The sequence below is a fragment of the Convolutriloba macropyga genome, chromosome 3 (genome assembly GCF_964194025.1).
Source record: "Convolutriloba macropyga chromosome 3, txConMacr16.3, whole genome shotgun sequence".
NCBI classification, from domain to species: domain Eukaryota; kingdom Metazoa; phylum Xenacoelomorpha; order Acoela; family Convolutidae; genus Convolutriloba; species Convolutriloba macropyga.
In genome coordinates this window covers 12314279-12335918 of record NC_134470.1, presented here as the reverse complement: position 1 = coordinate 12335918, position 21640 = coordinate 12314279, and the positions used below count along the sequence as shown (strand labels likewise).

The window sequence follows — 21640 nt, the reverse complement described above, 5'->3', positions numbered from 1 at the left end:
CTTCTCACCAGACCGTCTGTCTCAAACTTTGCACCCTGTGTCTCAGAAAATAATTATTTTACACACACACACACACACGCACACACACACACACACACACGTATTCATATATATATATATATATATATATATATATATATATATATATATAAATATTTAATATAGTCTGTGTGTTGTTTATATATAGATAGGTCAAATTTTTGGATATTAAAGTGAGACATCAGAAACGCCTCTAATAGCTTCGCGCTTTGTTATTATATAGTATAATTAAGAAGGAGATTTATATTATAAAAATTATATATATATATATATATATATATATATATATATATATAAATGTATTTTAATGTCTGTTCATCTATATCTTTGTTTAAGATTTGTTCATTTGTTGAAATTTACCTTTTTTTAAAAAAAATCCACAGATGCAGTTGCATCGTTTCAAGTTCATTTCAATTTTTGCAGAGGACACTTCATTTCATCCAATATATGTTTTTGACCCTTCATGATTTTTGCAAAAACACGGAAAAGTAGAATTTGATGCAATTACTTAATCTCACAGAATTATTAATTAAAAGAGCATTAGATTGGTTAAATTTCAATTCCTTATTCTGCAGTGTTTCACTGTTGATTCGAAGACTACTAAATATTGTTTTGTTGAAGACTACTAAATATTAATTCTATGTTGATATTTCGATTTCTCCAAATCGATACTTCAGCTCTCAGAAAATCTTTTGCTTTTTTGTTCAAAGAAATCTGCCAAAAACATCAAAATAAATAAAAATAATAATTGTGGTTTCTGCGTAATCGCAGCGGAACAGCATTAGGCCTACAATAGCCTGTTTTCAGCTGCCCATTTTCTTATTAAAAAATAGACTTAATCAAAATTAAGCCTTGAAATGAGCAAATTTTTTTATGTTTTCATAGCTTGACTTTTGCGAGCAATGTTAAGGTGAAATTTCCGCTCTCAATTGTTGTTTATGAGTTGGATATTCAGTTTCTTAGTGCGTTCGTTCTGCGTTTTCAAACTAAGTTTAATTGTTCTAGCTGAAAATTGTGTTGTTTATACCAAAAAATGAGCTATTCTTGAACTGAAGGGGATTTGATTTTTGTTGCAGGGAATTTTTGCTAAACTTAACTTAGCAATTACTAAATACTGCCATTCAGTTTATGATTCCGCTGTTATCGCTGTTATGGAATTTTTTATTACTTACAACTGCAAGTGTTAATCTAATAATTTTATTTCATATTTTTAATTTAAAGACTGATTTCCAGGTATCAAAGGGAGAGATTAGATCACTCTTGGATAGCTTTTGCAATAAACTGTTCATACAATTGATGGTAATGCTGTAACTTATTTTTTACAGGAGTCCAGCTGGAATGGAGACATCAAAAAACCGTCCTCTTCTTAGATCTAGATCGTAAGTCATCCCTAATTTTTTTTAAAACTTTCAAATATTTCTGTTACCGACTTCTAAGCGTGACACTTACGATACAGTTTTGTATAACCACTAAATTTATAGTTTGCTTTTACTATTAAATTTTTGGTGCTGTAAAAGCATTGCTTAGTTATGAAGAGGCTTCTTCATTTGCTCTAACTTTTCTCTCAATAGTGTTTGTAATCGTTAAATAAAGAATAATGAAGGATGTCGGGAAGAGAGATTATCACTTCCATTTTGACATTTGAAAACTGTTCAGAAAGTACTAACAGAACTTAGTCTTAACATAAAAGTTATTCGATTTTTAATCGAGACCCTGTTGTCGAGTATCTTTCAGTAGGGAAAGGGGTTTGAGGATAAGTTTTGTTGGGTAAAATTATGTACGAGTCAGAACATATGAAACACTTCCGAACGCAGGTCAAATTACCATAATATTATTGTAATAAAGCATTCAGCTAAAAAAAATAGAAGCGCATTGAGTTCTGAAATAAATCGAGATATGGATATTGATACATAATTTAAGAGAGCAAGCGTGCCGGCTACATTTCAAAATCAGATAAAGTCTCCCTCTAAATTGTTCAAGCATATCCGATTGGCTCCGCGGAACAGGTGTAAAATTTCCAACCAAATGTTTCCTATCTAGCTAGTTCTCATAGTTAGTAATGGTGTTTTGATCAAATAGGAAGCGAGTTATGCGACAAATTATTCATAGCTGTCAATTTGTTCCTCAATTGAAGCGTTTTTTACCGCGTTCACATCCTTCGTTTGATAAAAAGGAAGACTTATGAAATAGCGCCTTGTAATTTTTGGGGCACTTTTTAATCAGGGAATTAGCAAATTTTGTAGACTTCAGGAGACATACCAGAGACCTTGGATATAAAGGGAAAACAATCATTTGCTTAAGTTGCATGGAAGCGGATTTTGATATATGTCTGTAATTTTGTAAATTTGAGCGAGGCTTTCCTGGTGATCAACCTGCGCATGAGAATATAGGCGACTTTGAAAGGTAAAAAATCGCTGAAAAATTTTTTGAAATACATGAAAAACAGGAATTGAAGTTTGTTTATACTACTTTAGCTGATGAAATTAATCTATCTGATGTATCGAAAATAGCTGAGGCTCGAACTTTAAACGGCACGACACCTCTAAGGTCCCCAGTAGAGGCGCAAAGTTTATCTTGCATGATGCTTTCAAATAGACAAACCGCGTTAGAAAAAGCTGAAATACAAAAATTCTAGCCAAAACAAGCAAAATTTTTGTTCAGTGACAGATTTGACATCTAGGGAAAATGAGTTATCTCATTTTTGCTCACTATAATTTAAGTTTACTATATAGCGTCTGGGCTTAGATGGCGTTTGGCCTGATCATAGGGCAAAGCACAGGGGAGGCCAAAGTCTTGAAAATGGATTGAAAATATAGCCGAAAAACGATTAAATATGGCAAAGTCTGGAAAAGTGGTCTGATAATAGGAAATGTCCTGGAAACCGCACACGGTCTAAAATTTGAGCACATTTTTAACATATACAACGTTGATTACAATTAAGAATTAGCTTCCAAATTTTGGATACCTTTTTAAATGCTTGACCTATGCTCTAATTTCAGCCAATGAATTGGTTCCTCTCAACGGCTCAGTGGTAGCATGTGGAAACTCTTTTCTGCCAAAAGAGCCCGGCTCTCAGTTCTTCCCATTGCCCATAATTGAGCACAGCGGGGAAGGACAGCAAGAGGTCAGCTGTGTGGTCACGTGGGACAGCTCCGTCCACAACGAGGCTTGTCTCAATAAGCCTACATTGGGCGGAGACAGGATATATCTCATTCTCAAGGTCATCGTACACATATCCTTGCCTGGTTAGTATCGAAGTATGGATTTGGGTTTCTGCACTGATAACAGTCTTTATTTTGCATTCAAAACTTGCAAGAATCTCGCAAGAAGTATGTAATCTATTGCAATATAGCTTGCAAGATTCTTGCAAGATTTTGAAATTTTTAATCACTGGGGTATAGATTAATAAGAGGTTTCACTCGCCATTACAAATAACACTTACCGTTATTAAGGTGCAACTTAAATATAGCTTCAAAATCGTTTGGAAGTGCTCATCATTACTTTATCCACTGGGGGGCTTTTTAACTCGTTGGTAACGGACGGGGGGGGGGGGGTGAACTTGTGAAATTGTGAGTTTGGCTCACGAAAGAATTCACTCAGCGTTCAATTTTGTTCTGTGAAATCTAATGATGAGAACTCATGAAAGTCATTTTTGTCAGAATGTATTCTGTTTGGGCAGTTTTTGGCAAGTAGGGTTCTTCTATTCTTCATACCAGCACAATTTTTACTTTTTCAAAAATTATTTTTTAATATTAAAAGAAAACAAGCTTTGAATCGTTTGGTATGCAAAGTTCATAAAAAACCAGCTGATATTCGTTATTCAAAATATCAGGTTTAGGTGTGCGCTGTGTATAGTCCCTTTCCCTCAGTGACTTTTTATACTTGGTCTTTGTCAGTGGTAATTAATTGGCTTTCAGTTCACGACTGGCATATTTTTAAATTACAGACCCAGTCTTGATTTAAAGAAGCATCAGCAAAAATTAAGAATTTGTATCCCTTATAGATAACATATATTGGTTAAATCATTATAATCTTAAGGATATCAAATAAGTAGACCGGGATTAAAATATTCATAAGTTTTCAACCTTATGAAGAATATTATTGAAATTAGATTTTTTTGTAAATTAATAAATTACAAAAATTGGATTCTGATATCGGACAGCTTTGAATATAATTAACAATAATCGTTATCTTAATCCAGTGAACTTAGACTTGATAAACCTTTATGGGAAACATAGTTAGACATGGTAAATCGTTCGATGTTCTTGTTATGTACTGCACGTACTTGCATCAATTTTAAACGGGCATCAAGATACTACATTTTGGTGCAATAACAAAAGTAAATAAACTATGATATGGCAAGACACGCAAAAACAAATTGTAACTAATTCGTTTTACCCACACTTTGTACAACTTGAATGTACAGGAGGAGGATTTATTTGCTTTTCTCGGCCGAGATACAAAAAAATCAATGAAACAGAACATAAAAATGTTTAAAAAGGCTATTGGGATTTACCGATACTTTTCAGGATACTGCCAGGAAATTTTCGTTATTTATCTTGATAAGATCTTACCGAGATATTGTCAAGATTTACCAAGAAATGCTCGTATTTCGAGTTCCTGGTATGACGTTTCACTTTTGCATAAGAGAATTTGATGTCAAAATTTAGCTTTCTTCTCGAGGTGTAACAGTTGTTGACTCACATTGAAATTTAAAAAATTTCGGCTTTTGATCACCACCTGCACAATTTTAACATTATTTTTCACTTCCCCCTTGCTGACTTAGTTTTAGTTTTAATTTGCACAAAATTGAATGTCAAAACTACAGCAAACGATATAGGTTTTTTGAACAAATTTTAAAACGGACAAAAGGAAGCTCTACGAACAAATTGCTCCCCAGTTTGAGAGCTTTACATCACCTGATCTTTAATTTTTGTGCACAATTCTTTCATTGACATAATATTTTCACCGTGTCGAAATTGCTGCCAAATTGAGAAATTTGAAAAAGGGAAGAAGTCTGTGCGTTTTTCTGTTTTTTTGGTCTGGTTCAAATATTGGCGAGCATTTTGATGCCCCTTCAATTAGCGTCTAACTACCTTTAATCATTTTTGTTTGTATTAAAAACAATTTTCGATAATCATTTGAAGCTGTACAGGGTTTGCTACTGGGCAAACTAGATCCCTAGATTTATTGTCCATTTTATGAAGAGATTTGATCAGTTCTTCACAGGGTTTGATTGACTAATAATCTCGTCGAAACAATTAATCGCTCGAACGTATTAAAGGACTGTAATTATAATTCAGTTGGTTGAAGTTAAGAAAATCCTTAGTAATAACCTATGTTCAATCTCGTGCTGAAGTTTGTAAGGCTTCAGCCAGTGTTAGTTAAGTTGCTAACTCGTTGTCAAGAAAGCTCAACTGACTTAAAACTCGCAAAATTTTAAGATCTATCAAAACTTAGCAAAAGACTAATGTTGTTAAAAATCAAATTTTAGTCAATCTGAGAGCCAACGGCTCTTTGTAAAGGTTTCTATTGGTTCTAAGTACAATTCGGTTTCACTATTCAAACAACTGGGTTAAAAAGAATAATCAAGCAATTATCATTTTTAACATCATTGCTACTTGTTTCTGATTGGTTAATCATGTAAAGTGATTTAGGTCATTGTTTACATAGTAAATGTTTAATTACTGCAATATTTTTTTTTGTTGACATAAGAACGGAATGTTATAATGTAGCTCTAAACACCTCAAATGTACGGTATTTGACCGTTAATGAACACCTAAATAATCATTAAATAAACAATTTAAGATATTTAACCATAAATGACAAAGTATCAAAAAATGCCAAATTTTGCACCATATAGGATCTAATGGCCAAACTTGTGGGTTTGATGCCAGAACTTTCGTTGGGTCCATGATTAGCTGAGAGGTTACCCTAAACATAACCCCGGGTTCCTGGGATTGTCCCTTCCCAAAATCGAGGGTGTACAAACTTTCGGTCCCAACCTACAAAATTTTTCAGGTTTGACCATTTTTGAGTTCTGACGAATTCTAATTTTGTTCAGTCTCAAAAGGTTTTTCCTTCTGTCCGATGGCTTTGTAGCCTGATTTGAAGTGGCGCCAACATCTCCGGCCTTGTTTTCGATCTCGGAAACACCATCGTAGAATACTGGCGCTAACTTCACGACTGGCCGGTTCAGCTCTCCATGTGCCATTTTGACTCTCGCTAATCGCACAACACCGTCGTTTCCAAAAAAGATCTCAACGATTTGTCCCAGCTTGTACTCACAGCGCGTCACAGAGACATCTTCTAGCCATACTAACTCGCCCTCTTTCAGGTTTCGCAAATGTTCTTTTTACCACATCCATCTTTGGTTACATTCCGGAACGTATTCGAGAGTCCATCTTTTGCATATCATGCCGGCCTATGCTTGCGCCATTGTGATATTTTTTCTCAGATTATGGCAGCGCTCCCTGGAGGGCTTGAATGGTGCACTCGCGTTCTCTCGTCATAATAGGAAATGATTTGGAATGAATGCCGTCAAATCTTCAAGGTAGCCATTTACTGCTGTCAGGGGTCTTGCGTTGAGTGTTGCTGTATATTTCGTCGGTGAGGCTTCGATTGTCCAGAACTGCAATCATGACTCATTTTAACTTATAACTAGTCTCTCCCAGATTCCACCAAAGCGTGGAGCTCCAGGTGGGTTGAATTTCCAAACGATCCTTTTCTGAGCTAAGTCACACTCCATCTTAGCTTTGTCCCACTCGTTCGTGACTGCTCTCAGCTCGTTGGCTGCTCCATAGAAATTTATTCCGTTGTCACTGATGATGGTGTTCGGGTAGCCACGTCTTGCAATGAATCTTGTCACTGCAGCTAGACATGATTCGATGTCCAATGATTCTGCAACTTCGATGTGTACTGCTTTGTTTGTTAGACAAATGAAGAGGCAGCACCATCTCTTCAAGGTACGTCTCAGTAATTCAATTTGAAAGGGTCCGAAGTGATCAACTACGGTATGGATAAATAGGAACACAGTTTCATCAGTTCGCTCTCGGGGTAAGTCTGCCATCGGTGGGTGATTTGGGTTGGCGTTCCTGTGTCTGCATTTGACACATCTCGACTCGACTTTCCTTAACGCATTTCTTAATCCAATGATCCAGTGTTCTTGTTGAAGCATGTTTTTCACGTACTCCTTGCTTTCGTGTAGGTTGACACGATGCGCTCTCTCCAACAGAAATTGTACGACTGGATGTTTTGCTCTCATTGGTATTGGATGTTTTGCATTGTAATCGAGATTAGAATGTTTCAATCAATCTTTCACTCAAATTTCTCCATGAAAGGTGGTAAATTGGTAATGTTCAATGTTTTGAAATTTCTCTGCTGTTTCTTATTAACTTGGAAACGCTCGGGAAACTTTCCTTTTGAACAAACTGAAACAAAATTTGTTCTGCTTGGTGGATCGCGGCTGCTTTGAGAGGTCCCTTCTGCTTTGTTTCGAATCGCATGCAGTAGGCAATGAAGTGTCTAATTTGGTTGAAGCTATTCTACCGTCTCCAGTCCAATAATTGATCTAGTTCAGTTATCCTTGCTACAGTACTGGTAGCTTGCTCAGCTTCAACTTCGTTCACTTGGCACCACTGCTTTGGCACTTTTTCATCTGTCTGGAGCCCTGCCGGCCCGTTTCACCTAGCGGACTCCTTGAGGCCAGCGATGGACATTCGTCTTGTGCCAATATCTGCATGGTTGTCAATTCCGTTTGCACGTCTCCATTGATTTCTGGAAGAATTTTCCAATATTTCAGCTGCCCTGTTGGCAACGAACACTTGTTTTTTCTTGTGAGACGACTGTGACCACTGTAACACTGTAGATGAATCTGTCAATGATAGATTTTGTCAATTGTGACATTATTTTCTCTCAATATCTGCCTTCTGAGACGACCTCCGTAGACTGCGGCTTGAAGCTCTAACTTCGGAATCGTTGTGTGTCTGATAGGTGCTCCACGGATTTTTCCTATCACAAAAGTAATTTTTACCGTTGCTTCTTCTTGCAGATATGTCAAGATGCACATTGCTTCTTCTGATGCGTCTGTGAAAACGTTAAGTCTCAAATTTGAATCTGTTTTCGAAATAAAGTTGATTTATCGACAACTTCGTTATATCTCAACTCAGAGAACCAATAACAGAACAATTTTGAGTTTTCGGCTGTCAACTCTTTGTCCCATGCTCGTCCCATTGCTGTCTAAATGCTTTTCAGTAGAAACTGCATCCTTATCGAGAAACGTGGAATTAATCCAGGTGGGTCAAAGACTGCTGAGACAAAGTATGAGACAGTTCTCTGAGTTAGTTTTTATAGAACTTCCTGCTCAGTTCCACGTCAGACAATAAGACTATATGTGTCTACATTCCAGTTCAGTCCAAGTATTGATGATGATTGTGAAACTGTATGCATCGGTTATCATCGCTCAGGACGGCAACTTGAAGGAACATTGCTTCTATGTCGGCTGAAAGTGCTATTTGGTGTTCTCGGAAGCGGAAAATAATTCCGATCAGACTCTTCAACAGGTCTGGTCCAGATAGAAGTTTGTCGTTGAGCCACACCAGTGTACTTGGTTGCTGCGATGCACAATCTTCTGTTCTGACCTTCTCAGGTTTACGAGGATTGATGACAGGATGATGTGGCAACTACCATTGAAGCTTATCTCTGTTTTCGTTCAGTTCAACTAGTTCAACTTCGCTGACTTGACTTTGCTTTGACGTCAGTGTCAATGGTCTCCTGATAACGCTTTTGTAAGAAATTATCTTTCTGTAGACGTCGTTCTGGGGATATCAGTTGCCCCGTAGCAGAATAGAATAGACAATATTTGGTAGTTTCACTTGAAGTCCAACTCGCCGCAGAAGTACAACTTCGTATTTTTCACCGGTGAATCGTGTTGTTTGCTCCAATGTTTTGATTTGTCTCTGTTCATCTTTCGAATGACCGGTGACATCACAGTTTGAGGCGTAGTACTAATTGTCCCACCACTTACTCAACCGGTTTGCTAACTTGTCCTCTGATACTGATGTTGCCGCTTTATTCCCTGACAGGGGTCCACATAAGGCCCATCCTCTTTGCGATTTCGCTGCCCACTGTGCAGTTTTATGGTCTGACTTCTTGAATTCTAATGTGTAATGGATGGATGTCGTAGCAGTCTTGTTGAAAGATTACTTGAGTTTCGTTTAGATTTTAGCTCTGATTTGGCAAATTCTCAAATCTGGGTAGCGATCTTTCAACCGTTGCAGATCGGCAATCTGGTCGTTTAACTTCAGTTTTTCATTAGCATAAAATTGTCTTGTAGTCAATTGTCGAGACTTCTCATGTGCTGAAACCGCTATCGGCACTTTTTTCCGTCTTGACATCTTGTGATCCGTGTATACCTGCTACTGAAAAAGACGGTTTTTGACCTTGCAGCTGCAGTGTAGATACGATTGACTTATTCACGTATGAAATTGAGGATCCTGTACCCAACATTGGCAGCTGGCTTAGGCTTAGATCATCATTCACCGTTTTGATGCGGACTACGGGGAGTCCTCCTTGTGTGATCATTGTTGCTACTGATGTCGTAGCGTCTGAGGCACATATTGTAGCCTCCTTCTTTGAGAAGTTACTGTGCAGAAGTGTTGTTTTGTCGTCTTCCGCAATTGGGCACACTGTAGGTTCTTTTTTTGCAATCCTTTGACCAAGGGCAAGGTCTCAGGCAATTGAAACACAGTCTGAACTTCTGCACATGTTCTCGTCTTTCATTCAGCTTCCTTGATTTGAATTTCTCGCAACTCCAGATGGCGTGCTGTCCATCTTTGAACGGACATTCTGAACTCTTTGGGTTTGTAGAATCATCAGGATTGGATGCGAAAGTACTTGTTTTTTTGCGGCTTTGAAACTTGGAGTTTGTCTGGGCTAACAAATCTTCATGTATGAAAGCAGTTGATTCTAACCAGTCTTTGAAAACAATCAATTTTGCGGCTAGCAGTCGATGATCCTGAAGTTGTCGTAGCCACTGCTTCTTATGTTAAGGGGAGATTTTTCTGGTTGCTGAACTCAGAACTCACTCCGATTCCAGATCATGCTGAAATCTAAGTCGAATCAAAACGTTAACCGTGTTTGTGACTACTTTTGAAAATCGAACAATGCTACTGGAGTCATCGTGTCTAACTGGCGGATTAATGTTTATCTCCTTAAGTTGACATTCTACAATAACTGTCGGTCGGCCAAAATTTTTCCAGAGAATGTCGCAGGCTTGATAATATGCCTGTGATCTGAAACCCAGTCCCAAAATTGCCGCTTTTGCCTGACCAGTGAGGCTAATCTTCAGAAACTGCATCTTCTCATTATCGCGTAGCCGGTTTTTTTAAGAACACAGGGTGTCTCTTGAGAACTCCGTTAACTTGCGTTTTGGTAATCCTCTTTGATCGCATTTTCGGTTGGTAAATTACTTGTGGGATAGTTTGGCTCAGTGTTATTTGGTTTTGGCTCTCCAACGATCTGTAGCAAAAGTTGTGCTGGGTACTCGGGCTTCTCTACCTGTTTGGGAAGGCTGAAGGTCCTTGTTGCTGGAACGTTGTCTTGGGCATGTGCATCTGTGGTTCTGTCAGCCTAATTGATCTAGGGATTTCTGGTTTCTTGAATCTTGCAGTTGCGTTGAGAAAAATCCTCCACCCAATTGAATCAACAGTGTAATTATAGGGTAGGCGCTGTAACGCTTGTCACTTCTGTCCTGTGTTGCATTCTTAGGAGGGTCAATCAAAACATTCGGAGATAGTTGTCGACTAGGGCCAGACTGTTGAGCCACTGTATTTGCCCAGCCTGCAGTTCTTTCTAGTTTGCGTCCTGATCCAACACCTTCTAAGTCGTCTGCCTGCGATCCAGTTGCTCTTGAACTTTTTTTGTCAGTTCAATTTCCAACTGCAATTTCTCTTCATCAGCCTCCGCTTTCTTCTTTTCGTTTTCGGGCTCTCGCTCAATCTGTCGCAAACGTAAATCATCTTCATGTTGTTGCAAACGTAATTCTTTTTTCTCGACGACGAAGTTTTATTTCTTCGCGCTCCTGCTCTAACTCTAAATGCCGCTCTTGCAGTCGTTGCTCAGCTTCTTTCTTAGCTCGTTGGTTTTTGAGCGCCATTGCTTGGATCTGTCGTCTTATCGATGATCTCGAGTTGGCGATACTGGGTTCTTTTCGGCCTCGGTGTGTAGCAAAAAGTCTAGAAGAGACCTCGACATTCTTTTCGGCGTTTTCTATTGCTCCATTTCCTAAAGGAATTACATTTTCGTTTGGCTCCTTATCACCAGCCGATCTGGATGACACTAACGATGTTTGGTTTCCACAATCCTTCCTGTGCCCGTACTTTGGTCAAGTCCTGATAGTAACTCCGTCTTTTACCGACCTCCACAAACTCCCGGGTACAATATTCTTGCTTTATCATTCGAATCGACTCTGCGTAGATTGCATCTGGGTTTCCTACTAACTGCTCCACCTGATTACACGATGTCTGTTTTGCGGAATTGTTTGAGTTTTCTGTTTTCAACTTCTTCTCCAAACCTGATAGTTCACTCCAAATTGGGTAAACAGTTATCCCTGATTTGTGTGCTCACAAGAACTGACGAGTTCTGTGGGGAAACTTTCAATGTCTCGGAGAAATAGTATTTTGTCAACTCCCATCTCAAAACTTTACTCTTTTCTTCTAGCATACGCTTGGTGTCATTGTCGAAAGCTTCTAAATACTTTGGTTTTAATATTAACTTCTGCTGCTTTCTGTTGACTTCTAAGTTGTCGTACGTCTCGAAGAAGCATCGATAGGCACTTTCGGCTGTCATTGTTTTTTTTTGTGTCAGGTAGCCTTCTAGCTTGGTGAGGTGTCCGGAGAACAATTTGAGGAGGTCAGCTTTCTCTTTCTCTAACGTCTTGAGTTGACCGCTTGACTTTCAATGGATTGTTTTCCAGTGTCTACTGGGACTTTTTCCAGTCATCGTGAAGATTTCGTTCTGGTCCACCGAATTGAATCAAAGATTCGTTGCTGTTCGTGTTGCTGCCCGGGTCCGCGGACCAAATGTTGCGGCTGCTCATGAATCTCAGCGGAACCAAAAAATCACAGCCTGGTCTTCGAGTTTTACGCCGGCCTGGTTCTTCACAGGGTTCAATTGACTAATAATCTCGTCGAAACAATAAGTCGCTCGGACGTATTAAAGGACTCAGTTTTAATTTTGTTGATTGAAGTTAAACAAATCCTTAGTGATAACCTATGTTCAATCTCGTGCTGAAATTTGTAGGGCTTTAGCCAGTGTTGGTTAAGTTGCTCAGTCCTTGTCAAGAACGCTCAACTAAATTAAAACTGGCAAGATTTTAAGATCTAGCAAAACTTAGCAAGAAAGGCTCAAGTTGTTAAACATTAAAATTTTTGTCAAACTGAGACGCAACTGCTCTTTGTAACAGTTTCTAATGGTTCTAAATACAATTCGGTTTCACTTTTCAAACAACTAGGTTATTGTAAATAATCAGATAAAGATCATTTATAACATCATTGCTACTTTTCTCTGATTGGTTAATCAAGTATAGCGATTTAGGTCATTGTTTACATAGTAAATGTCAAATTACTGCAATATTTACTTTTGTAGACATAAGCAGGGAAAGTTATTACGTTGCTCTAAATGCCTCAAATGTACGGTATTTGACCATTAATGAACGCTTAAAGTATCAAAAAATAAACAATTTAAAGAATTTAACAATAAATGACAAAATATCAATAAATGCCAAATTTTGCAGCATATAGGTGCTAATGGCCACACTGGGTGTGATGCCAGAACGTTTGTTGGGTCCATGAATAGCTTAGAGGTTTCCCTAACCGTGTGCTATAACCCCGGGTTCCTCAGATTTTCCCTTCCCAAAATCAGGGGGGTGTACAAATATTCGGCCCCAACTTGTAAAAATTTTCAGTTTCGACCATTTTTGAGTTCTGACAAATTCTTTTTTCAGTTTCAAAAGTTATTTCTTGCTGTCTGATGGCTTTTATAGCTGATTTGATGTGGTGCATACAAGGGTGGTGTTAGTTTTGGACATTAACATGGTCCAGGGTGCTCGTTAAAGTGCAGCTGAATTTTTGTCATGAATAAACTAAGATTTGGCTCATGAGTTCTGCAAAATTTTTTTCAAATACTCCAAAATCGGTGCAGATTTTTCAAGAATAGGTCAATCGACATTCCTTTCTTGCTTCAATTGGAAAAGTTGTGCTCATTTTTTTCGTAAGGGGTTTGAATGATGTGGACCCTGAAACCAGTTTAGATCATACATTGGCACCAACAGGATAGACATTTCATTTCCCTTTGCAATGATATGAAAGTTGAATAAAAATTAGGATGTTATGAGCTTTTGTTTTTACGCAAACTGCAAGCATGAAAAATAAACAAACCTGTGACTACATTACGTGCATAACAAAAGATTCTGACTTTTGTCTAAGTAAAAGTCAAGGATCCTATTTAGCTTGAACAAAAGCTGACGACGTAGCTTATTGTCGAGCCAAAATCGTAACTTTAGACCTATCAAAAGCCAAACGGTCTTAAGTCAAGCCAAGTTGTTTTCATGCAGAATATTGGGCGAAAATGATATTTTTATGAGTCGTGGCCTGGACTTATGAAGTAACAGGAGATCATTAATCCAAAGATGTTTGTTTTCTATTTAGTGCCAATGGAATTGGTATTGAGGAAGCGCATCTGCTGTGTGATATACAAGAGACCCTCTCTCACTAATGTGTTCAGAAGGAAACTTTTTGGCACTGGACTGGCACTCACTGCTGTCACATATCAGATTGTGTCACACATTCCTCAGGTTAAACCCTAAATGACTCTCAGGGACAAATCGCGTTTACACAAATGCATGCAACAAACACAATAATGAATTAATACATTGAAGTGAGGCATGCAGGCCAAGTAAAACCATTAAAAGGAGAATTGAAATACGGACGTGCAAGTTTCAAAGGTCCAGATTTCTGCATTGCCAGAATCTAAAATGCCACATCATCCTGCCAAGTTTTGCATTGTGCATCTTCTTTCTAGCAAGGTTACTTGAATCTGCCAGAGTCACTTCGAAAATCTGTTTTTACTCTCCAACTGCCACGCAGTTCTCGATTAATGCTTTATTTTCTCATTTCCTCAGTGACTTCAGCGCAGAGACACTTAGCCGAGACATGAAAAGAAGTGATCGGAGTTGATGGATTTTCAAAAGCGTTTTTTGTGCCCTATTTCACATCCAATCTGTTGATGGATAACGTTAATGCTTACACTCTTACATTCCTAGGGGATAAAGGGTAAAAACTAAACAAGCGCTGAATCCAATTGGAAGCTAAAATTTTTCCATTAATTTGATAAGTCCTAGGACGGTGGAAAATTAATTAGTTGGCCGAAAAATGCTTTTTATGAAATATGCGCAATATTTTAACTAAATTTTGCCCCGATAGTTTGCCGACAATGTAGTCCTTTTACTTATTCACCCTATCGGCGTGGCAAAATCGCAATTTAACACTTTCACAACTGTTGAAAATAGTGACAAATCCGTGATATCACCGCTGCGTTCAATTTTGAGTTCAAAATTTCTGACGTTATTCTAATTCTGACTTTAGAGGGGGGATGAACTAAACTCATATGGCTTTTTTGTTCAGTCAATTTTGGCCGATCGATATATTCATTGTACAGGGTTGCTTGCAGTATCTTTTGAAATCCCGTACAGCGTAGAATACTAATTTCGTTTTTTCCTCGGAGTTACCGAGGTTTAAATTTTTGTGATCATTTGACAGATTTTTTGTTTTCGATCAAATTTTCCGTAATTTTACGCATTTTTTGCCAATTTTGTTGAAAAAAAAGTTAAAATTAATTTAAAAAAATGGTATTTATTGTTTTAATCTTTAATCCAGTTTTTTGCTGAATTTGTTAGAACATTTTTCAAGATTCAGCCTTTTTAAATCAGAAATGGCACGAAACAAGCTTCGTTAGACCATTTTGTTTTCATTGCAGAATTAACAAACTTACTACCTGTTGACACAATCTTCGTCTACTTCAAATAGGGCTAGTTTTACGTGAGCTTCCTTAGAGAATAAAATTTTGCCCTTTTTTGCTAATCTAACTAGATAATTATCCAAAATTCATCATTTGTTTTTCACATATCGACATTTTTGTCAAAGTATCAATATCCAAAATATTGGCAACAATTATATGTTCCCTACGAAAAAACAGCAATAGCAAGCCTTGATTTGATCTTATCGGTGTTTTTTGCGTTACAAAAATAATTCGGATTGTAATCTGTCGCGTTCTTTTTTGAAACAATTTTGCAGTTTTAATGCTAATGACAGAATAGAGCAGTTAGAATCAAGATTTACATATCAGAAGTCAAAATGGAATCCTAAGGTTATTTTCCGGTTGTTTTCATTTTTTAAAAACACTTTGTTTCAAAAAAACAATGGTTAATTGAGCTTTGCCATTGGGTTATTTTTTTGGTCAAGTTGCGGCCTAAGGTCAGCAGAGACTGGTCACATCGTTTTTCTAGCGGCCTAAAATTTAGGAATTAATATGGTTTTACATTTTAAGAGGTGCTTTTCCGGTTTTGATAATACGAGTTTTCACAAAAAAATTTTTATACATTTTCCCATCTTTGAGGTTCATTTTCTTTGAGGTTCAAATTTGTTTTGTCACCTTATTGACAAGATATCACATTACTTCAGATATCACATTACTTTAGATATCACATTACTGGCGTTTAAAAGCAGGCATAATTGAACTTTTTTAATGGAGTTTTGTATTTTTTGTCCAATTTTGTTGTCGTATGAAGAATTCTGTATAATTGCAGATCTTAGCGGCTTCGCCTGAAACTTTTCTGGAACTTGTTTGTCTGGAACTTGTCTATTAAATACAAGTCGCATATAACATTATTGGCAATGAATAAAAGCAAAACTGAACATTTCTATGTATTGAGTACATTGCTTATTGTTTTAAAACCTTCGTCACCAGTAGTTTGCAAGAATTTAGTTAAACGTTTGGTTTTTGTCTGTATTTCTAGTTCTTTTGATAGAAGTATTAAATATTTTATATAATGACAATTTTCAATGGTTTATTTTTGAGAAATAAATAAACTTCATTCGATAGATAATGTATTCATGACTTTGAAATTGACTGATATCGAAAATTAGAATTGTATCTTTCAAGTTTGCCCCTTTTAGCTCTTTCTTTTTTATCAACTTGCTACCTAGTCTTATTTTTCTGAGGATCCATATCACATTACTGGTAAGGAAAGAAGGCGCAATTTGTTAGACCTTATATTTTTAACGACCAAATTATAGTTTTAACGGCTTCGGCGCCGCTTTCGTGCAAAAATTAATTGATTTTTCGTCTGTATTTTTCGTTTGCTTTTGTAAAATTACATAATTAATTGGTTAATGAGAGGTCTCAACGTTTGCATATGGAGATATCAATAAAAATAGAACTACTTAAGGACTTCAGTTGATGTCTGATGTTTTTCATTATATAAAATTATTTGTTTTCAAAAAATAAACGTATTTTTTAACTTTGCCGTTTTATATTTGCCCTTTTGTTTGTTCTTTTTTGTTTATTTGACAGAGAGTTTTTCTTTCTTATTAAATTTTATTTTGTTTAGATTATCTTTCTTTGACGCTTTTTGGATTTTGCTTTTAAATTTCTTTTCAAAGAATAGACATTGAGTTTTGGATGTGAGAAAGTAAATAAAGTTTGCTGCTGTTATTTGATTTTGCTATTTGTCTTTTCTCGTAGTAATAATAATAGCAGGCATGATTGGCCCCGTAATGTGGTTTAAATTACTTTGATTTGAGTTGGAAGCAATTTTTTTATTCACACACCAATTGTTTTTGAACAATATTTGAATTTCTGAAATATTTGTAACTATTCCTCATTTGGTAGCAAATTAGGCCAAAATGTGGATGAGCGGGGTCAGAACATCATGTGCAAATGCTCATTGCCGAGCCTCCTTGTCGTAAATATGGTTTTTCAATACCACCAAAAACATCAACAACCAAAAATATCGAAAACAAGTTTGAAGATACGATTTTAACACTCCTAGTGTGCCGCTTATATATACTTATCTTATATATACTTAAAAATCTGACACTATCCGGTGTTTTTCTTTAAATCTATATTTGCAGCCATTTCGAAATCAATGCGGTGAGCCTCTTGACTCTAATGCAGTGTTTTTGTATCTATTTGATTCAAAACAGGTCACTTTTGTTTATGTGAATAGTGGCATTGATATCAAATGCTAACGAACGATTTCCTTGCAAAATTCCAGACCAATGAGGCTGGCTATTTTTTAAATCTTTTGCGCAGTTTACAGGTTGACTTGAAACATTTTTCTTCCTCAATGAGTTCGTCGTCATTTTTGAGATGATAAATCAGCACTTTCTCTTAAATTAGGAAATTCAATTACTCTTAACAATCCTATTAGTTTCCAGTTGAGTGGTTATCATGCAATGCAGGAATTGTGATCAAGTTTCCTAATGGTACATATTTTTAGAATAAAGTTAGTTCCTGTGCTTTACAATTGATTCAATTAGGAAGGAAGTTTTCACGTTTTCTTTTCTTAATTTCAGAGCTATTCTAATTTGATGGCTTCCCGCGTGCTTTGAAAAGGTCAAAGAAGTAGTCATACTGTGCATAATTTTGCCCATTTCTGTTGTCAACTAAGCAGACATTAATAAACAGGCAATTATCTCCAGGTATTGTGCGAGGAGCAGCAGTGTGAAGGGTGGGGGGGGGGGGGGGGTAGAGTGAAATAGGCAACTTTTAATAAATTGATGCTTGTGTGAGTTAATATAGTTGGGTCTTTCGCATTATAGCACCCCCTCGGATATGCGCCCTTGAACAATTTTTTTCATTTCATCGCCATATTCGAACAAACTGTTATTTGTTTTTGCATTAATAAAAGTTTATAAAGAGGTCTGATCATCCATTACCATATTTATAATATCATTATAAAGGAGCAAAAGTAGTAAAAGTTATGACATTGAATGGGAAGGGAGCAGTGCTTCTCTCCTTATTCTGGCATCATTGCATAATGGGGGTGCGCGCGGGGGGGGGGGGGGGGCTTTAAGTTCTTGCACGTAACCAAACTGGCATTCTATGCTTGCTAAGAGGGAACACATTCTAAGATAGAACTAACAGAGCGTTTGAGAAAATACTTATTTTTATACTTCTGCATCATTTTTAATTGCTGCGGTACCCACTAGACTAGAATGTGAAGGGACGATCAATCAATTATCTCTGTTTCAATTGATTCGTAATGATGGAGGGGTGTCTGCTAGATTTGACAGATTCATTGCTGCCTCAGGGTGGCTAGTATCCTGTGCGCCTTCTCCACGTGAAATATAAGAATGATAACATGGGATCATGGCTGGATACTTATTAGCATCACGTTTATGTGAATAGAAGTCTGACTAAAAACCCAAAAGGTGAAGCTGGTAATTTGTATGCCTGATAGGAAAATCAGTTTGATTGTTATTTGCTGCTACTTGAACGCTAAGGAAAGGAAACAGCATAGCTGGATGAATGAGTTTTACTTTTAGACAAACAAAGGTCTGATCACGCAAAGTTAAATTTTCAAAAAATACTAAAAGTTTTCGGATCTAATCTGTTTTGCACCCCAAGCTTAGTGGGCCATATCTTTTACACCCCCAGGCGGACGTGGTTATACTTTTTTGCATAGTAACGTGCTATATAACAACATATAATTTGTAATTGAGGGGCGTAAAAACACGGGGGGGGGGGGGGGGGGGGCAGAATAGATTCAAGTTTTCTCAGGGATTTAGAATCTTGTGAACAAGTGTAATTAGGCTGAATAAAAATTGACCCAATTCAAAATTGCAAGAATTGTTACTAGTTCCACGCCTTTGTTGTTTTCAGCCATATAAGTGAAGGATTTCTGAATTCTTTCCCTTCTATCCGTTCTAAATATTTTCAAACTGAGGTAAAAAATTGTTCAATTCCCAATAGAGACCTCTTGAGAAATTTCTCATTTTTGAAAAACGTTAAAATTTTGCTTCAAGTTGCATCATGAATAGATCAATCCTTTCAAAAGTTTGAAAACATAATTTTTAGCGATGAAAGTGGAAAATAGCAAAACTTTCAATGTTCTTTTGTGAAATATCAAAATGATTCTGTTTTTCACACAAACTTTTGGGATTTTTTTGAAAGGAGAATGTCATGCACCCAAACAATAACATTTCATTTTACAATTCAACAATTTTATCTGCAATTAAGGAAGACAAACTTCGGAGCTGTGCCAAACCTGAATACAATTAGATTGTTTATAGCATTTGGTCGCATAAATTAAACACCGAGGAGAGACAAACCGCAAAACTCTGAGATAATTTTTTTGTGTCCGACATTGAGCTTTCTCTTTCATTATATCGATGACCTGTTCTCTAATTGAAATGATATTCTGTTACAATCAAATGGGCAATGAAAAACAAAATAAAAACTGCCTAAGGTACCCAATCAAGTAAAATCTTTCCATCTATAGCAATCATTGCGTTTAATTGCTCTCTAATGAGAAGCAATTATTTTAAACGTGTGTGTCGTTTTTTTGCAAATGTTTTGCTTGACCGTTTTGCGCTTTTCGTCAATAATTTTTGACTTCTCAGGTGACTTTTTCTTGCACTTCTTCTGAGCTTTTGAGTAATTTTAATTCCTCTCACTCCGAGAAATAAAGTTGATCAAACGAAACCGATTTTTAGAGAAGCGATTAAAAAGCCCTGATACCCGATTGCTAAAAAACTCCGTCGAGGTGACGTAATCGGACTCAGGAGGTCGGGGTTCGAATCATACCTTGCCACAATCCTTTTTTCGCACCCATAAAGAAAAAATTTAATTTAGGTCCTGAATTAAATAGCGCCGCCTGTCGTTCGAGAGCAGTTTTTCGGACGTAAGTCGGCTTATTTCTTCAGTTTGTTAACGAATATTGAATAAGGCAAAGTGTTTTAAAAGTTTTTCAAAATCAGCTGATCTTGTATCAATTATAAAATAAACGCAAAAATCTGAGGATGTCAATTTATGTTATAAATTTAGGTTTTGACTGGTATCTCAGATGCATTTTGGCTGCCATGCATGAAGAGATGAAAATTGTTTTTATTGTGAATCTATTTTGTCATCATTTACGGTCATATTGTATCTAAAAATGTAGTGAAAATGCAGCAAAATTTTAATCAAATCTAATAATAAAATAAGTGCGTCGTTTTTTGAGGTCAACTTTTGGTACCACTCAGCAGAATTATATTGGAGGGTCACGCAATTTAATATCTGTTCATTTAATTTTTTAAAATCTCGCTTTAAAAAGTGAAGCCTGCCCCGATTAAGGGGTAATTGGAGTTATTGTTGATATGTTGAAAAGCATGTCACAAAAACATCATAGCTTGACTAATTTCAAATACAACCTCCGACTCAAGAAATTTTTTCTCTCTACAGCGGTGGAATATTTGAAAATTGTCATTTTCTTTGATGCCTGAAAAACCCTCTGGTGACATTATCAGTTTGATGTGCAGCTTTATAAATTGTTAATTGTATCAATAATCTTCCTAAACCCGACTTCTAACATACCGAAATTTGTCTTCTATCTTTAATCTGATAACTTGCTTTCTCTTTTTGTTCCGACCCCACTTGTGGGGGAAGGAACTATATACTCAAATGGGTTTTTTTTTTTTTTTGTTCAGTGAATTTTGGCCGATCGATATATTCGTCGTAGAGAAATGTGAGTGGTATCATTAAAAAGCTGGTCCAGCGTAGAATTCAAAAGTAAAAAGATTTTTTTGAATTTCGTTTTTTTCGAGGAGTTATCGAGGATTGAAGTTTTGTGTGAACAATGGGATCTTTAGCATGATTGTTCACTTTTAGTACAATTTTCTTCAAACTAAGATCTTTTTTACGAAAACATTAATTCAAATTTCTATAAAAAGAATAAATTTTGAGTTCGTAAAAGTTGAATGCAAGGCGATAGAAAGACTAGTTCTGGTCTCATAGGGAAGTTCACTATCAAAAAAAATCGAACTCTAATTGAGAGCCCTTTTTTTAATAAAACTTTTCTCTTTTTTGCTTTTTTAAGTCACCTAGAGACAAGTCACATTTTATATCGACGTTCTATTAATGACAAAACTCCTTTATAGTCGAATGAAGCGCAATGAACAAAAAACGTCGTTTTCAAGGAATTGCTCATGTTTTTTTTTGGCTTCGATTCTGAGTTTTCGTAATTTTGAATGAAATTTTGAGTTTCTTTTTGAAGTTTTACTATTTTTTTGGAGTCCTATGGTAGGGATTCATTGACTAACAGTGCAATATGTTCCATAATGAGCATTAAGTGAACATGTCTATTTCATTGAGGGGGCGGCTAATGGCTGTTAAGACTTAAAAAATAATTTTTCGAATTTTTTTTTGAATATTAAAGAATCATAATCTTATTATAGTGAATTGTAAGTCAGTCCAGGGGTGAGAGCACCCTCTTCCTTCCTACTGCAACCAAAATTAAACCGGTTAGCGGTTTTATCTTCTATCTATTGGTTATATGACTTCA

The 21640-nt window shown here is 36.5% G+C and overlaps 2 protein-coding genes across 3 annotated transcripts in view; both read left to right on the top strand.

Moving 5' to 3' along the window:
- Positions 1–21640, top strand: part of LOC142336533 (uncharacterized) — a 199309-nt gene that overhangs the window by 122354 nt on the left and 55315 nt on the right. Inside the window, exons 29-31 of the mRNA XM_075385441.1 lie at positions 1365–1418; positions 3039–3284; positions 13746–13891. Coding sequence (XP_075241556.1) covers positions 1365–1418; positions 3039–3284; positions 13746–13891 — 446 coding nt within the window. The remainder of the gene's footprint in view (positions 1–1364; positions 1419–3038; positions 3285–13745; positions 13892–21640) is intronic.
- Positions 16682–21640, top strand: part of LOC142335952 (histone acetyltransferase type B catalytic subunit-like) — a 182460-nt gene continuing 177501 nt past the window's right edge. For both annotated transcript variants that reach the window (XM_075384369.1, XM_075384368.1), the window contains exon 1: positions 16682–16691. The gene's annotated coding sequence lies outside the window, so the exon portion shown is untranslated. The remainder of the gene's footprint in view (positions 16692–21640) is intronic.